At 35.9% G+C, this 17,315-nt stretch overlaps 1 protein-coding gene across 1 annotated transcript; it reads left to right on the forward strand.

The window, feature by feature from the left end:
* The first annotated feature begins 5,405 nt into the window (after positions 1-5,405).
* Positions 5,406-15,505, forward strand: LOC132609064 (cullin-1-like). The gene is made up of 20 exons (XM_060322894.1): positions 5,406-5,637; positions 7,167-7,313; positions 7,545-7,644; positions 8,804-8,989; positions 9,113-9,160; positions 9,276-9,479; positions 9,579-9,656; positions 11,381-11,470; positions 11,592-11,672; positions 11,763-11,822; positions 12,086-12,112; positions 12,193-12,279; positions 12,374-12,523; positions 12,612-12,667; positions 12,765-12,885; positions 12,972-13,133; positions 13,225-13,368; positions 13,451-13,669; positions 13,768-13,935; positions 15,116-15,505. The coding sequence occupies exons 2-20, from the start codon at positions 7,183-7,185 to the stop codon at positions 15,215-15,217; spliced, it is 2,214 nt and encodes a 737-aa protein (XP_060178877.1). The 5' UTR covers positions 5,406-5,637; positions 7,167-7,182; the 3' UTR covers positions 15,218-15,505.
* Positions 15,506-17,315: the final 1,810 nt, after the last annotated feature.

Genomic DNA, 17,315 nt, shown 5'->3' on the forward strand with positions numbered 1-17,315 from the left:
AAGTTCTCGATATGCTAGTTGTAGATGATTATAGTTAACAGGTGATATGAGTGTCCGACTCGGGCACTAGTCACGGCCTACGGGGTTGGGTCGTGACAAAAGTGGTATCAGAGCGGTTCATCCTCGGAGTGTCTACAGACCGTGTCTAGTAGAGTATTGTTTATCGATGTGTTGTGCACCACATTTATAAACAGGAAGCTACAGGGCATTTAGGGTGTCATCTTTCTTTCTTATTCTAGATAGTGCGATAGAGCCGTATTATCAGGATAATTCCTCCCTAACGGATTGTTATGTTTACAGTGATGCCTCCAAAGAAGGCGACAGCCGCCTAGAAGGGCAAGGCCATAGCTGGAGAGACCAGCCAGACCCGGAGGATTACTAGGGCTTATGCCCAATCTGAGCCTGAGATTAGACTCCAGTCAGTGAGCTCCGCTACCCCGCCATTACCAGCGGAGCCTAGGGCAGCAGCAGCTGCAGATCGGGGGACGGCTCCACTGCTAGCTTCTGAGGTTCCAGCACCCGAGCCTCCGGCTCCCCAGCCAGGGGTGGAGGACAGGGCTATGAGAGACGCAGTCCAGTTATTGACCAGGTTAGTGTCGGGGCAGGCCCGCAGACACGGATTGGGAGGTGATTATGCGGACAGACATGATAGTTTGAGGGTCCGTGATTTCTTGACTTGTAACCCCCCAAAGTTCTATAGGTCAAAGCCAGCAGAGGATCCACAGGATTTTATTCGACAGATGTTGCGTACGTTGTGAATAATTAAAGCTTCTGAGACTGAGTCGGTTGAATTGGCTTCATATCGGTTGCGTGATGTAGCGGTTAATTGGAATGAGTCCTGGGAGTTGTCTAGGGGTGAGGATGCCCCTCCAGCAGTATGGGACGAGTTCGTGGAGGCCTTTCTGGGCCATTTTCTGCCTCCGGAGATGAGGCGGGCCAGAGTGGATAGATTTTTACACCTGAGACAGGATGACAGAAGTGCTCGAGATTATAGTCTCGAATTTGATTCGCTGGCTAGGTACGCGCCCACTATTGTAGCTGACATGGCTGATAGGGTACATCGTTACGTGATGGGGCTGGACAATTACTTGATTGATAGTTGTATGGCAATGGCTTCCCAGCCCGGTATGGACATTGTTCGAGTGCAGGCATATGCGCAGGGAGTTGAGGACCGACGTAGAGGGCGTCGAACTGATAGAGAGCATGATAGGGGTCAGCACAAGAGAGTTAGATCAGCTGGGTATTCTGGTGATTGAAATGTCTTTTCAAGACTAATATAAGGTAAAATTTGGGCAAGAAATTTCATTTAAGGGAGGGAGAGAGAGAGTTGTAACACCCTGAATTTTATAAATTTATTATGTGCATTTAAATGATCATGTTATTGTAGTAAATATTTTAATCACTTTTTCTTGAATTTAAATTTTGTTTAATTTTGTTTGAACAAGAAAAGAAATAAAAACTTGTCATATCTTGTTGGTTCGTTGATACACAATTAGTTTTGATCCATTTGATGAAAAGGGTACCAGACTTTCTACCCATCTAAGATAATCCCTTAGTGGAAAGACCATATTAAGCGACTATCTTCTTCTTCTTCTAACCCTCCATTGGGATCTCTCAATCCACATAAGTGTTATTCTTCAACTATCATCAAGATCATAATTTTGTTGCATAAAAATTGTGTTGGAAAAGGTTTTAACTTTATATGTATTAAAATATTAGTCTCGAAACATGATTTGAACTGCTAAAACTAAAATCGGCATCTACCTTATTCACCACTTAGAAAGACGTTCTGTTACACCTCGAAAAATTTCATGTCGTTGCCAAGTGAATAGGCTAACGCAGGGTAAGGAGTATACGATGTTTTTATAAGTAAGAAAGGTTGTTTAACGATTATAATTAAGATTCCAAAGACGTTGGAAGTAAGAGGAGAAAGTTCCTTAAGGAAGGCAAAGCGTATGTTGTGTTTTGGAAGAGTTCCGTAAAGTACCGAGCTAATGTTTACTTAATGATGTCTTAAGGAAGAGTTATAACGCTCCTTAGATTGGTAATGAAGTGTTAAACGAGTGTCAAGAAGGTTCCATAAGGATTGGAGATCAAACGAACGACGGAAACAATTTCAGGGAAATGGGGTTATACTACCGCTTATACGGTCCGTATAACACCCAACAGGAGGATGTTTTCCCTGATGGTGAACCACGGACACTTATACGGACCGTACAATGTTATACAGACCGTATAAGTAGTCTGTATAATACCCGACGGGTTGAATAAGTTGCAAGTATAAATACATGTTCCTACTCTTATTTTCTCATTCTTTCCACTTTTCCATCTCTCTCAAGACTTCTAGAGGGTTCTACACATCTCATCTTCAAGAATACAAAGGAAATCAAAGATCAATATCATAAATTCAAGTGAATCAAGTGTAAGAAGCTCACTAGGGTTCATCCAAGACAAGGAATCTCTTTAGAAGTGGAGCTAGGGTTTTGCTCAAGTGAAGTGTTTCCACTCAAAGCTCATTCCTACTCAATCAAAGGTAAGTTTTATGATCATTCCATATTGTTTAAAGTATTGAGAGGTTGAAAGACTTGGATTATGGAAGGAAATAGAAAATGGGTTACAAACATGAGAATCGTGACATTGTTGAGTAGTAGATTAATATGAATCACGATTCTTGATATGTTGTGATTATAATTATGTTATGAATGATGTTAAGAACATGGGAGAAACATTAGATGAGGATGAATGTAATGTTGTACTATGACCATGATTATGGATGATTTGAAGTGGAATTGGGAGATTCGGATAATGTAGGTGAATGAAGATTGTTGCTTATGATATTATGAATGTTATTATTGGCTTTTGGGAGTTGATATATGATATGGAGAAAGTTGAATAAACAAAGGAAGTGCTGCCCAATTTTCTCTAGCTTTAGTCAAGTATGCTTAAGCTACCGATTATCTAATGTTAGTACAACTCTCTTGAAGGTAGAAATGTGAATATTGGAGGAGAACCTTCAAGCGATAGAGTAGCTAAACGAAAAGGTATGTAAGGCTAGTCCCTTCCTTCTAAGGCATGATTCTTATGATATGACTATCCTTATTCTCCATGACTTCCTTACGTTCCATGAACTACGAGTCAATGTTGATAAAAAGCTTTTTACGATCTAAATATGAGATATACGTCAAGAATATGATAATGATGATGATGGGTTTAAAGCCTAGAGATCCTAAAGCTTATGATACGATACTCTTATGAACTAATGATCCTTATACTATACTTTAATGTTATTCATTTATTGCTAGACACACCTTATGATACTAGTTCCTTCAAGGTGAAGTATGATGATTATGATTTTCCCATAATAGAATCGAGGGTTCTCGACCTTACGTCACCCCGATATGGTTATAGATTATCTTGAGACTCCAATGTATGCTTTATGATGAGTTCATGATAAATATGTGATGATACGATTCGAACGTGCCTAAATGGTCGGACATGTCACCGCGAAGGCGGGCTGCATACGATTCCACTGTGCCTAGGAGGCCGGACATGTCACCGCAACGACGGGCTGCTTATAATTACACCGTGCCCAGAGGGACGAACATGACACCACTAGTGGGCGGCGTATGATGGTTACCCGGACGCGGGTTAACGACGATGGTACATGTGATATGTTGATATATGTGATAAGTATAAAATGCATTTACTCTTAAAGGTTAAGCAGGTTATATCTTCACCTCATGTTCATGATTTCTTTATTATGCCAGCTTCTTTTTCATGCCTTACATACTCAGTACAATGTTCGTACTGACGTCCTTTTCCTTTGGACGCTGTGTTCATGCCCACAGGTAGGCAGGGAGGTGATCCAGATTCATAGGAGCTATCAACGGATTTACGAGAGCACTCCATTATTCCGGAGGTGCTATTTGATTTATTATTTTGTGTACATATTTGGGCACGGCGGGGTCCTGTCCCTTCCTCATGTCTAGTACTCTAGTAGAGGCTCGTAGATGTGTATGTGTGGGTATGATGGTCTCATGATGTTCTCCTCATTATGTGTAAGTATTATTTTGATAGCCGAAGGGCTTGTGTATATAAATGCAGCTATGCTTGAGATTAAAGATGGCTTTCCTTATGACTAGCAGTATGAGTGGTGCTCGGTAGTCAGCTCGGGGTACCCGTCATGGCCCCCTAGTCGGGTTGTGACACGTTCATCCTAAAACGTGCATAAAATTTGAATACAAGTTGAAATTCGATAAGACCAGTTCCTACAAGTCAAAAAATATAATAAACACTTATGTGAAGCTTCAAATCATATCGTGGCTCACAAATACACAAACAAGGGGGTCGAGTTCCTCAATTTAGCTTTTAAGCCTTCTAAAATAAGATTGCGTGAAAGAGCCTTTCCGAACCCTTCGGGTCTCAACCCGGACTATCCTACTAAGTCAAAGAAAATATGATACGGAGCTATCCGAAACATCAATTTACAAAAACGAGTACAAATGCTCAAAATAGGTGTTTGGGTTGTTACAAGTAAAGATCAAGAAAAGGGATTAAGCTCGACAACACAATAGGGTTGGACCGCAAGACAAGATGGGTTGATTTGCTTCCTCCCCTGCGCGCGATATAGACGCTTGGCTTGATCCAAGACACATTTTTTTTTTTTTGAAGAAATTGTTAATACAGAACTTAATATTTTTCTAAACTACGGGTTTAAACATTAGCCTATTTATTAGATGGTAATTTGGAAGAATAAGACACAAAATTTATGATTTCTTTTATTTCTTTTGTTGAGTTGTTCTCTCAATTTTTTGTTTTAGTTCATAGTGCTTGTTGAAAAGGGGGACACTTTGTATTTCACTTAGTTTTTGACATAATTGAGCAAAAGACTCACCTATTTATTGGAGAAAAACTTCTGGCACCAAGTAACTAAACTAGTTGGTTTAGTTTTAACAAAAAAATTCTTATCTTAACTAGTCTTGCAACCAGTTCTTGCCCTAAAAATAGAAACTCATATATTTAATATATTTTATTAGACTCCCCTATGTTCATTAATAGATAATGTGGCTCGTTAAAATCTTACTAAGAAAAAATCCTCTAAAAAAATCCCAGTAACAAAAAAAGTACGCATATCTAGTAATACACTTTTCTAGCTGCCTTTTATTGATTAGATTATCTGATTAATATATTTAAAAATTGATAACTTATAAGTCGAACCGTTAAACGCAAATCACTCCTAATCTCAAGTTAAAAATGATAGCAAATGCCCGCAAGCTGATCCGGATATCATTATTACTATAAAAATATTCTACTTATCACTTGTGAGTTTTTTTTTAGTTTTCCTCCCTACGCAATTAATATACGTCTAATATGATTGACCTTATATTCTAAACTCAAATCAAATAAAAAGAAAAATAGAAAAGCCACATGGTCTCCAATAGAATTGTGGACTACTCTTTAAGAGTGGAATTTTGTTAAAATTCAACCGCCTCAATCTTTACCAATTTTTTTCTCTATAAAAATACTGATTCCTTAAGGATTTAAAGGCCTTATCTCTTATTTTTCATCGCATTATTTTTTTTTAAAAAAAAATCTCTTGAAAACAAAATCGTTTCATCAATCGATCCTTTTTCTCTGGTAAGCGCTTTAGAGATTATAACGATTTAGCTTTAATTTTACTGATTAGTAAGCTTGTTAATTTTTCTAGGGTTTGATTAAGATCGTGCTAACACCTTGTTTGGATAGCCGATACACATCATAATTTATTGTGTTTGACTGTGTTTTAGTATATAAAATAGTAACTATTAAGTTTTATATCATGATTTCATAATTTTGTTAACCTTTCTAGGGTTTAAGATCGTGCTAACAGCTAATGTATCGTATATTCTTATTGTTGTGTTTTTGACTGTGTGTTAGTATATGTAATACTAGTTACTAAGTTTATATTTTTGTAATTTCATAATTTTGTTAACTTTTCTAGGGTTTAAGATCGTGATAACAGCTGATGTATCGTATATTCGAATTGATTGTATCGTTCGTTGTGGTTTAGTGACATTTAGTACTATATAATAACTAGTACTAAGTTATATTTTCATAATTTATTACCAATTATGCCTCCGGTAGGAGATTATGATTTAGATGTTTTGCTGATTCTTAAGCTTGTTATCTTTTCTAGGGTCTAAGATTGTGCTAACAGCTAATGTATCGTATGTTCGAATATATTGTATGTTTATTTTGGTTTAGAAACATTTTTATTATTTGGTTTGACTGAATTTTATATATAAGTAACTACTAGGTTTATATTTTCTTAATTTGTTACCAATTATGTCTTGTAAATTTTAAGCTAGTAAATTCATGTTAACTTCTAATGAAATTAACCAAAAACAAAATGGTCAACCAAAATTGGCAGAATTTTTTTAGCATTAATAAATACTTAGATGGAGAATGATAAAAGGGATAGGAAGAAAAAGGCAGTGGGAAATGATCGAGAAATCTAAGGTTGGGATGTTCAATAGGGTACAGGATGGAGTTTAATAGAAAAATAGGGTAAATTAAAAAATAAAATTATGAAATAATAAGGACATAATGAGAAAGAGAATGATTCCACCACATCAAATCGGATGGGTCTTTCCCGTTGTTACATAATGGCTTTAACTATACAGTAGATGTTGGAGAATTATTGAACTTTGAATTGAGTTTGAATTATGCTAAATGTGTCTGATTTAATTATCTACTGGTAGTTGTATTATGCATACACGCATTAGGTTATCACTTACTACATGCGAGCTTATGATTTTGGTGTTCTGAAAATGACCTATCAAAAAAAAAAAAAAAAAAATTTCTATCTGAAAATGCTAGAGTGCTGAATTGTTTTTTGTGAACCTAAAGCTAACTGTAAAAGTTGATGGCTTTTGCTGACATCTATATACATTGATGATGAACAACTCTTATCATTGAAACTTAAAAGTGGACTTGGCATTGTATTTTTAATTGATTATTAATTGAGAAGTTGCTTCTTGTTGCTGTCACCTGAGAATACTTTTTTCTCTTAATCGACATTGTTTTGCTAATGATTATTTGTTCGGTTGCGATTGGCTTTTTCGTTATGATGCTTTATATGGTGTAGTATTGTGATTACATGTGGGTTTTCAATTGTTCATATTCAGGTGGCCCTAAAATACAATGAGCCAGCTCAAGATTATTGAGTTGGAGGATGGATGGGAGTTTATGCAGACGGGAATCGCAAAATTGAAGACAATTTTAGAAGGACAAGAACATTCTTTCAGCTCCGAAGAGTACATGATGCTCTACACGTATCCTTAGCATTCTTTGGCACCTGAAGTTTGTGTTTATATGTCATATATATATATATATATATATATATATATATATATATATATATATACATACATATATATATATATATATATATTATTTTACTTTTTTAATCTTCAAAATATGGTAAACCCTACCCTGCAACCACTTTGCTATCATGGTGTCTTAAACTCCTAACATCTGAAGTTTTTCCTTAATTTGAAATATAGAACTATATATAACATGTGTACACAGAAGCCTCCAAATGACTACTCACAGCAGTTGTATGAGAAGTACAAGGAAGCATTTGAAGAATACATCAATTCTACTGTAAGAAGCATTGGCTTTATTTCTCACGATAATTAGGTGTTGAAAAGTTATTAGCTGATGGTTTACCGTGTGATGGGCAAACATATATACTCTTCATTCAATTACCAGGCTTGTTGGCCAAGTTGTACTTTTAATTAGGCAATTAATGAATGGAACTTGTGTTTGGTCAGGAAAATTTGGTGTTATTGTACTGGTATAGCTAATACATGCTTGATTTAAGCCTTAATGGTGGGTGTTTGTTCATCTGTGTTGGTTTTTTATTTTTTTTGGTAAGTAAACTTTTTTTTAATTCAGAAACCAAGTAAGAGTTTATGTACATGTATCAAAACCAAGGTAGGGACAGCAGCCCCATGACCCTGGTACTACTCCCTACTCAAACTACCAATTAGCTATAAAAAGTTATGCTAACAAAACTGTTGGTGATCCCAAAGTTCTAGTATGAACATCTGTCTGATGCTGCATCTGGCCCATTAGCTTCCTTTGCATAGCTCCCCTACAATATACCTCTTGCAGAATTGTAGCAGTCAGTGTAGAGATGCTGTTGCTTTTATGCTGAAAGTGCCTTAGGTTCCTCCCCTTCCATATTACATGAACACCAGCTGCCAGGCTAATCCTATAAATGTGTCCGCCAACTGAGTTCCCATTTGCATTGATTATAACCCAGTTTACTTCATCACACCAAGCTGGTTGGACTCCTCATAATCCCTTGCCAATGTAGTACTCTTCTCCAAATGTCACCTGACACTGGACAGAGAAAAAACAAATGCTCCAGTGTGTCAGATTGGCTAGCACATAATGGACAGGATAGACCTTGGATTTCATTCCATCTGGCCACTTTATGTTTGGTTTGTAATCTACCATGGATTGCCAAGTACAATATAAAAATTCATGTAGGAGCACCATGGTTATTGCAAACAAGTTTCCTCCAGGCTGATTTTGGAAAGTCACCTTTGAGCTGGTTGTACATCCGCTTTATGGAGAACTGTTCGATTTGCATAAGATCATGTGCCTGCATTCCTAACTGATCCCAGTTAACATTACTTCAATCTAATTTGAAAATAGTATGCATGGATAAATTGGAGTTCCACTATCTTGTGAAATTTGTTCTGCTTGCTTGCTATTGTTGTTCAATTTTGCAATTTTTATTTTTCTTTGTTAGGTTCTGCCTGCTTTAAGAGAGAAACACGACGAGTTTATGTTGAGGGAGTTTGTGAAAAGATGGGCAAATCATAAACTTATGGTCAGGTGGCTCTCACGGTTCTTCCATTATCTCGACCGATATTTTATTGCCCGAAGGTCGCTACCTGCACTTAACGAAGTTGGTCTGACATGCTTCCGTGATCTGGTTTGTTTCTTGCATCTCCTATGTAATTATTGGCAACATACTTCTGTTCTTTTTTTTTTTCCTTTCTGGATATATGAAATCTTTGTTGTGTGGGAGACTTATTTCTGTTTTCGTTGACAATAGGTTTATCAGGAGTTGAACGGTAAAGCCAGAGATGCAGTTATTGTGTTGGCAAGTATCATAGCCTCTTATTTTTGTTTTTTGTTTCTTCCTACTGTCAGTTGATCCCAACTCTTGCAATACTATTTGTGAGTTATGTGGGTCTGATTAAGAGTCCTTGTATCAGATTGATCAAGAACGCGAGGGTGAGCAGATTGACAGAGCTTTATTGAAGAATGTGCTTGATATCTTTGTTGGAATTGGAATGGGAGAAATGGAGTATTATGAGAATGACTTTGAAGATGCGATGCTTAAAGATACTGCAGCTTATTATTCTCGGAAAGCTTCAAGTTGGATCGTGGAAGATTCTTGTCCAGATTATATGTTGAAGGTACAATTCATTTTTACAATTTTCTCGAGTTCATAGATGATTTGATTATTGCTTTAAGTTGCCACAGTAAATTGTGATACCTGTGCTTTGCTAACACAGGCCGAGGAGTGCTTGAAGAAAGAGAAGGATAGAGTGTCTCACTATCTCCATGTTAGTAGTGAGACAAAACTTCTAGAGGTCAGCACTGGAATTCCCTTAGCAACTTGAAATCTTAAACTTCCGATTCCCAAGAACAGTTTTTAAGAATTTGAGCATAAAAAGATACTGTGTGATTTTGTGTTATGCGGGTTTCATATTGTTGATTTAACTGTTACATGTCTGTGGTCTCTGTGTAACTGATACTTTTTTAAGTTTCAATTTTTTTTTTCCTAAAACGTTTAGAACGGAAGCTTAGAGGGGTTACCTCCTAGGATAATGCATTTCTATTTCTGGCTGTCCTATCGTTGATCATATACAGGTTTATTTCTATTGTTTGCTCTCTTATAATAATTTGTTCAACTAGTTAAAAAGGTCGTTTACAGTTTATTTTCTTTCGAGGGGAAAGAGTTAAATGCTCTCCATTTTGGTTGACTACCTGCTTTTCTTTTTGGATTAGAGTGGAGTTCCAAATATTGACAGGGAGAGGTTGCTTCTTGTTATGTGATATTAGTCTCTGGGTATGATGGGGTTTCTGCATGTATCCCTTATCCATGAGTGCACAATTCTAAAAAAATCCCATATAGATTAGCATTACAAAGGCTTAATACCTAGATGGACCCTTAAACTTGACATGTTTTGTAAGATAGGCATATAAACTTATAAGGTGACCAGATAGACACTTAAACTTACTCAAAGTGTATTTTTCAAGTTTTTCAGTTGTTTTGAAAACAAAAACTATATTTTTCAAACACTCACAATTTTCATGGCCAAACAAGCCCTAAATATATCACAAAATATTTTTTTTTAAAATGCAAAAATAAGGCAAACGCATATATATGAGACTATAAATGTGCACTTAAACCAATAAATACTCGCTAATCGCAATTTTGCAGCTTTCAATTAACTCGGTTTTTTTTTTACACTTGAATAATTAAAAAACAATAACTTTAACCAATAAAAATCCTTAAAAAAAGAAATTTCTAAGTTCAGTATTTCAAGTGTAAAAGAAATTTCAAATTAAGAAAACTGTAAAGCCGAGAAGAAAATCCTTAAAAAAAGAAATTTCTTAATTTGAAATTTCTTTTTTTAAGGATTTTTATTGGTTAAAGTTATTGTTTTTTAATTATTCAAGTGTAAAAAAAAAAACCGAGTTAATTGAAAGCTGCAAAATTGCGATTAGCGAGTATTTATTGGTTTAAGTGCACATTTATAGTCTCATGTATATGCGTTTGCCTTATTTTTGCATTTTAAAAAAAATATTTTGTGATATATTTAGGGCTTGTTTGGCCATGAAAATTATGAGTGTTTGAAAAATATAGTTTTTGTTTTCAAAACAACTGAAAAACTTGAAAAATACACTTTGAGTAAGTTTAAGTGTCTATCTGGTCACCTTATAAGTTTATATGCCTATCTTACAAAACATGCCAAGTTTAAGGGTCCATCTGGGTATTAAGCCCATTACAAATGTTTTTGAGTTATAAAATTAAAATTAAGTGTTATATTACCTAAAACGTATCTTTTCCTCAAGTGAAAACATACCGAGTAGATGGTCCGGTCATTTTTGGATTTTGTTCAGGGAAATAAAACATGAAAAGCAAATTCGACAATTTCATATTTCTAAGGTGCATTTATTATCTATGCCATTACTTTAAAGTATTCGCCTGATATATACTTGGGATATTGAAAATTCAGACTTTCTACATGTTGAAAATATTCCTTTAGTTGGATTTGTTTCCAATGCTGAGACCATACTTATGCTGCAGAAAGTGCAAAATGAATTATTGGTTGTATATACCAATCAGTTACTTGAGAAGGAGCATTCTGGATGCCGAGCATTGCTCAGAGATGATAAGGTATTGATTCCTTGTTTTGCTTTTCATTATTAGTTTTTGTTGGTTTCAATATATTTTACATGCTATTTGATGTTGTGTTCTCTTTTGCCCTTACCTGACCTACTCTCATTTCTACACTCAGGTAGACGATTTATCTCGAATGTATAGGCTATTCCACAGAATTCCCAAGGGATTGGAACCTGTATCAAATATGTTTAAACAGGTATTTTTGTTTTCTGTGCCAATTACTGAGCGACAAAAGAATTATTTATTAAGGTTGGCTAAACATCTGCTGACAATACATCTTTTGCAGCATGTCATTGCTGAAGGCATGGTCTTGGTGCAACAGGCTGAAGATACAACAAGTAACAAGGTGAATTGTCCATTTTGTTTCGTATTTTTGATGGTTTTACACTTAAAAACGATGATTATCCAGTTCTTTTAGATTGTGACTAGGAAAGAACAGTGGGGGGAAGGGGAATGGAGAACAAAAGTTTTGAGTGGAGTTGAAATCATTTGTAGAAATAAGTACATACATATGTGAAGTTTCATTGCGCCTTTGCTGTCCCTGTGGTTTCAAGATTTGTTGTTCGTGATAATAAATTTTCTAGTGTTGATATGTGTGTTCTTGCACAGGCTGAAAGTTCGGGCTCAGGAGAGCAGGTAAAACTATATTCCTCTTTTTTTGTTTCACTTTTATGTAGTGTTAATTTATCTAACCGTGGATTCATCCCTTTCCACAGGTCTTTGTCAGAAAGTTGATTGAGCTTCACGATAAGTATATGGCTTATGTTACGGACTGTTTTGCTAATAACTCTCTCTTTCATAAGGTATATTTTGCTATTAACAGTTGTCTGTTGATCTCTTTTACTTCAAATTAGTTGTCGTGTTTCTGATGTCTAAAGTTTAACATAACATATATAGGCTCTCAAGGAGGCATTTGAGGTCTTCTGTAACAAGATTGTGTCTGGTTGTTCAAGTGCGGAGCTCCTTGCTTCTTATTGTGATAATATTCTTAAGAAAGGTGGGAGTGAAAAACTCAGTGATGACGCTATCGAGGAGACGTTGGATAAGGTATAGGTTGAACTTTAAATCACTCCACTTCCTGGAAAGTCCACCTTTCGGCCAAATGAGATCATAATAATGGTTTGAATTTTTGTAGGTGGTCAAGCTTCTCGCATACATTAGTGACAAAGACCTTTTTGCGGAGTTCTACAGGTAGGGTAGACAGTCCAACGATTTCTTGATATAGTTACCTTTAGTTAGGTTGGATACTCATTTAACATTTGAAATGTCCATTGTCTTGGTGTGATAGGAAAAAGCTTTCTCGTCGATTGCTCTTTGATAAAAGTGCCAATGATGACCATGAAAGACTTATCTTAACAAAACTGAAGCAACAGTGTGGTGGGCAGTTTACATCAAAGATGGAGGGAATGGTGAGGAAACACAATATCTTTTCATAGTTTATCCCATCCCCATTCAAATATCTTATTAAAACTTGTGGTTGGGAACTTGAAAACAGGTGACAGACTTGACATTGGCTAGGGAAAATCAGAACCATTTTCAGGAATATCTCAGCAACAACCCTGCAGCGAGTCCTGGAATTGATTTAACTGTCACAGTTCTTACAACTGGGTTCTGGCCTAGTTATAAATCTTCTGATTTGAGTCTCCCGGTGGAAATGGTAATAGGTGCTTTTCTTGATAATTTGAAAATCCACTTTCTGTTGTCTGAACTAATGAATGACGTAGCCCTTTTTTGTGCCATTGCCTCAGGTAAAGTGTGTGGAAGTCTTCAAGGAATTCTATCAGACAAAAACAAAACACAGGAAATTGACATGGATTTATTCATTGGGTACATGTAATATCAATGGGAAGTTTGAGACTAAAACCATTGAACTGATTCTGGGAACTTATCAGGTGACTACTCTGTCTAACGTCTCCATTAAAATATTCGTGTTGGTTCAATGCAGTTTTGCATTTATGATTGCGTCTTTTTCAGGCTGCTGCTCTACTATTGTTTAATGCGTCAGATAGATTGAGTTACTCAGAAATCAAGAGTCAGTTAAATTTGGCTGATGATGACTTGATCAGATTGCTTCAATCCCTTTCATGTGCCAAGTATAAAATTCTGACTAAGGAGCCTAGCAATAGGACTGTTTCGTCATCTGATCATTTTGCGTTCAATTCCAAGTTCACAGACAGGATGAGGCGAATTAGGGTATAGATAAAGAACTCTGTATTTTTCAATGATGCTTCCTTCATGAGCGCACACTAGAGACTGATTCCTAATGGCATGTTTCATTTGTAATCATCCAGGTACCATTACCTCCTGTGGATGAAAGGAAAAAGGTGGTTGAGGATGTAGACAAAGATAGACGTTATGCAATTGATGCCTGTATCGTGCGCATTATGAAGAGTCGGAAAGTTCTTCCTCATCAACAACTAGTGCTGGAGTGTGTTGAGCAGTTGAGCAAAATGTTTAAGGTATGCACCACTTTTTCAACCATTTGGATTTTTATGAGATAAACACTTTTGGAAGGTCGATATGATTTGCATGCCCTAGTAACCATGACATTCAATTTGATGTTTGAGGGCTATTTATGACCTTATATTGGACATACATCACCTTCTAGGATCGTAGCAACCGATTACTTAACAGTTTTTTCCTTGTTTTGACAAGAAGTTAATAACTTAGATTACACTATCGCCTCTCAACTTTCTGTCAGGATCACGGTCTTTGGGGGTCATGGTGTTGAAAGTATTCTTAAAGATTTAAATACTGGGAGTTGTGTTGGTAAAATAGTTGAAGGGTTTCCTTTAGTTTTAGGTTTACGATGCATAGTCTTATAATTTTAAACATACTCTTATTTAACTTGGGCCAAATTGTTGGTTTTCTTTCCCAACGAATATAACTTGGCAGAATGACAGAATTACCAATTTTACCTTTTCCCTCGATAGTTTTGCTTTCTGGAGCAAAACTCACTTGGATTTTTCTAACCTTGACATTATTATAGGTACTGTTGAAACATAATTTTTAAGTTGAGATATCTTTCGATAGTGTTTCCAAACCTCTAAATATATCACAGCCGGTGACAATCTTCCACTTCCAATTTCATTATGTAAATTGGTCAAATTGGACACTAATTTGTATAGATAGTTCGTTTTCTTCTTTGCATTTGTTTCTCTTTCCTTTTTTATTTTCTTCTGAATGTTACACAAGAAAATGAAAGGAGGAGCGGAACCTCCTTTTTGTCTGTAGTGTCTTTTGAGAACAAATATCTGTTGTTTCATACTTCCTCAATGGTTAAGTTATGTTGGTCATAAAAGAAGTGGTATCACTTAAGGGGAAATAAGTTTTTAGAGTGACGTGCTTATAGTCTAATTCATAACTTTGAGGATTCGTATTTTGTCGAAAAGCTAGAATTTTCCCCATAAAAACTATGCGAGATGAACAAGGACCAAATACGATTGCGCTTTGTGATTAAAATTTTAATGATCTTGATGTGCCATCCAATCCAAGAATCTCACATTCTGATAATTTATGGGCTCTTGCAAGTGTCTATTGTATCTTAAACTTAGTTTTACCCTGAAGATCAGTTATGGCCTGTAGTTATTGACTTTGAAACTTGTATATGAATATCATTAATTTTGCGTTTTTGTGTAGCCTGATTTCAAAGCCATCAAGAAGCGAATTGAAGATCTCATCACTAGAGATTACTTGGAAAGAGACAAGGAGAATCCGAATTTGTTCAAGTATTTAGCCTGAATCTATGATCTGGTACTCGGCTGAGAATTTTTTGTTCTTTGCACATTGAATCTAGTACAGCTGGTTTTTCCTTGTAACGTGATATAGGACATTGTAGCAGACGAATTCTTTGACCTTTACCTATAAGTAGGCAACTGTGCAGTTCTTAGATTTCACATAGCCTCTTTCTGTCAAGAAGTTGGTGAAGGTTAATACAGGTACTTCTTGCAAGCATAGTCGAGCAAATGCGTCTCCATTTTTTCCCTTGTGTTCGGATCTATTACTTAAACGAATATCTTTGTGATTCTAGTTGCGCCAAAACTTCCCCGTTATTGCTCTGGTGTCCTTTTGCTTTTTTCCTTAATAGGTTGTAAGGTAAAATAATGGGCCTGTGCTCCCGCTGAACCACCCCCCTCGTCGAAGTGTTTGTTACTGTTTTCTGTGTTTCTAGACATAAAATGAAAATGATATTATTTTCATTGAAGTAATTGACGATGAATTGAAGTTAATTGTGAGTGCACGAGCAGAGGCGGATCCACACCATTGGGTGTGGGTTCGCGGGAACCCACAAACTTTTATCCGAACCTTGTATTTATAATGCGAAATCCTTCAAATATGTAAGAAATTTGAGCTGAGAACCCAGTAACAACAGACATTGCTAGTTGGGAATTCACAAGTTTCAATTGGGAATTCACAAGTTTCAAATCCTAGATCTGCCTCTGTGTACGAGTTCGATGAATGTAGAGCTCGAAAAAGCGGAGATACAGGTCCAAGATGATCTGGGTGTAATGCTGTGAGTAGTAGGTCTTTAGTGAATATGTTGACTCGGTAACACGTTCATTGTGCTTCTCTATTTGCATTTTTTAAATCTTTTATTGATTCTTCAACTACTATAGGAACAATTACTTATCTGAACCTCGGTTTTAAACCTTGGTTCTTTAAGATTCCACCTATTACGTCACGCTTCACCTTGTTCTTTAGTTGTAATGAATCACCAGTTTTGGAGATTTTGTTTTCCTTTTCAAAAGTACCGGCAAAACCTGAAAACATTTTATCTCCCAGTGCCTTCTAATAGGTGAAAGTTAATAGAAATAGATTAAAGATTTTTGTTTGATACCAGTTGTATCTCAAAATATTTGGTTGACGAGAAAACAAATTTAACCAACAAGAAAAAACAGGTAAGTGGAGTCATTCGGTCAGAAGCATTCATGAAAAGTATAAGTCATATGACTGAACAGGAAGATTCAGGAGGTAGGAGGAGCATAACATGAGTGATTCGATAGATATGGATTTTTCTATTGTATATAAGCCTCTAAGGAGGACTAAGAGCCTGTTTGGATGGGCTTATGCCTATAAGCTGCAAACAGTTTATAAGCTAAAAAAATAAGTTGGGGTAGTCTAGCTTTTTTTTTTTGGCTTATAAGCTGTTTTCAGCTTATAGGCTGCTTTAGATAAGCTAAGTCAAATGGGCCTAGTTATTTTTTTTGAGCTTATTTTAAGCACAAAATGACTTTAAGTTGGTCAGCCAAACACTCAAAAAAGCTGAAAACAGCTTATAAGCAACTTATAAGCCAATCCAAACGGGCTCTAATACAACATCAAATACTTATACTAAAAGCTTTATAAATTGTACACGCAATGAATGCTTGTACCATAAGCTATATAATTTATACATTTTACCCAACTATTTTTTTATCCCACGTGGTCACATGTCATATTACTTAATATTTATTCCCTTCTCATGTATAGACATATGCACTTCAATTTTAATTCTCCGACACATTTATTTCTTCCGTGCACTTTTACTTGTTCACTTTTGACTTTTCACGTTCTTGCTGAATATTTATTCTTTTCTCATGTATAAACGTTTGTAGTTCAATTTTAATTCTCCTACACAAATTTATTTCCTCCGTGCACTTTTACTTGTTAACTTTTGACTTTTCACGTTCTTTAAGAATTAATAAATCCCACGTGGATATATGTCATAATACTGAATATTTATTCTCTTCTCATGTATACACGTATGCACTTCAATTTTAATTCTCCGACACATATTTATTCCTCCGTGCACTTTTACTTATTCACCTTTGACTTTTCACCTTCTTGATGAATATTTATT

This window comes from Lycium barbarum, chromosome 9 (assembly GCF_019175385.1).
Source record: "Lycium barbarum isolate Lr01 chromosome 9, ASM1917538v2, whole genome shotgun sequence".
NCBI classification, from domain to species: Eukaryota; Viridiplantae; Streptophyta; class Magnoliopsida; order Solanales; family Solanaceae; genus Lycium; species Lycium barbarum.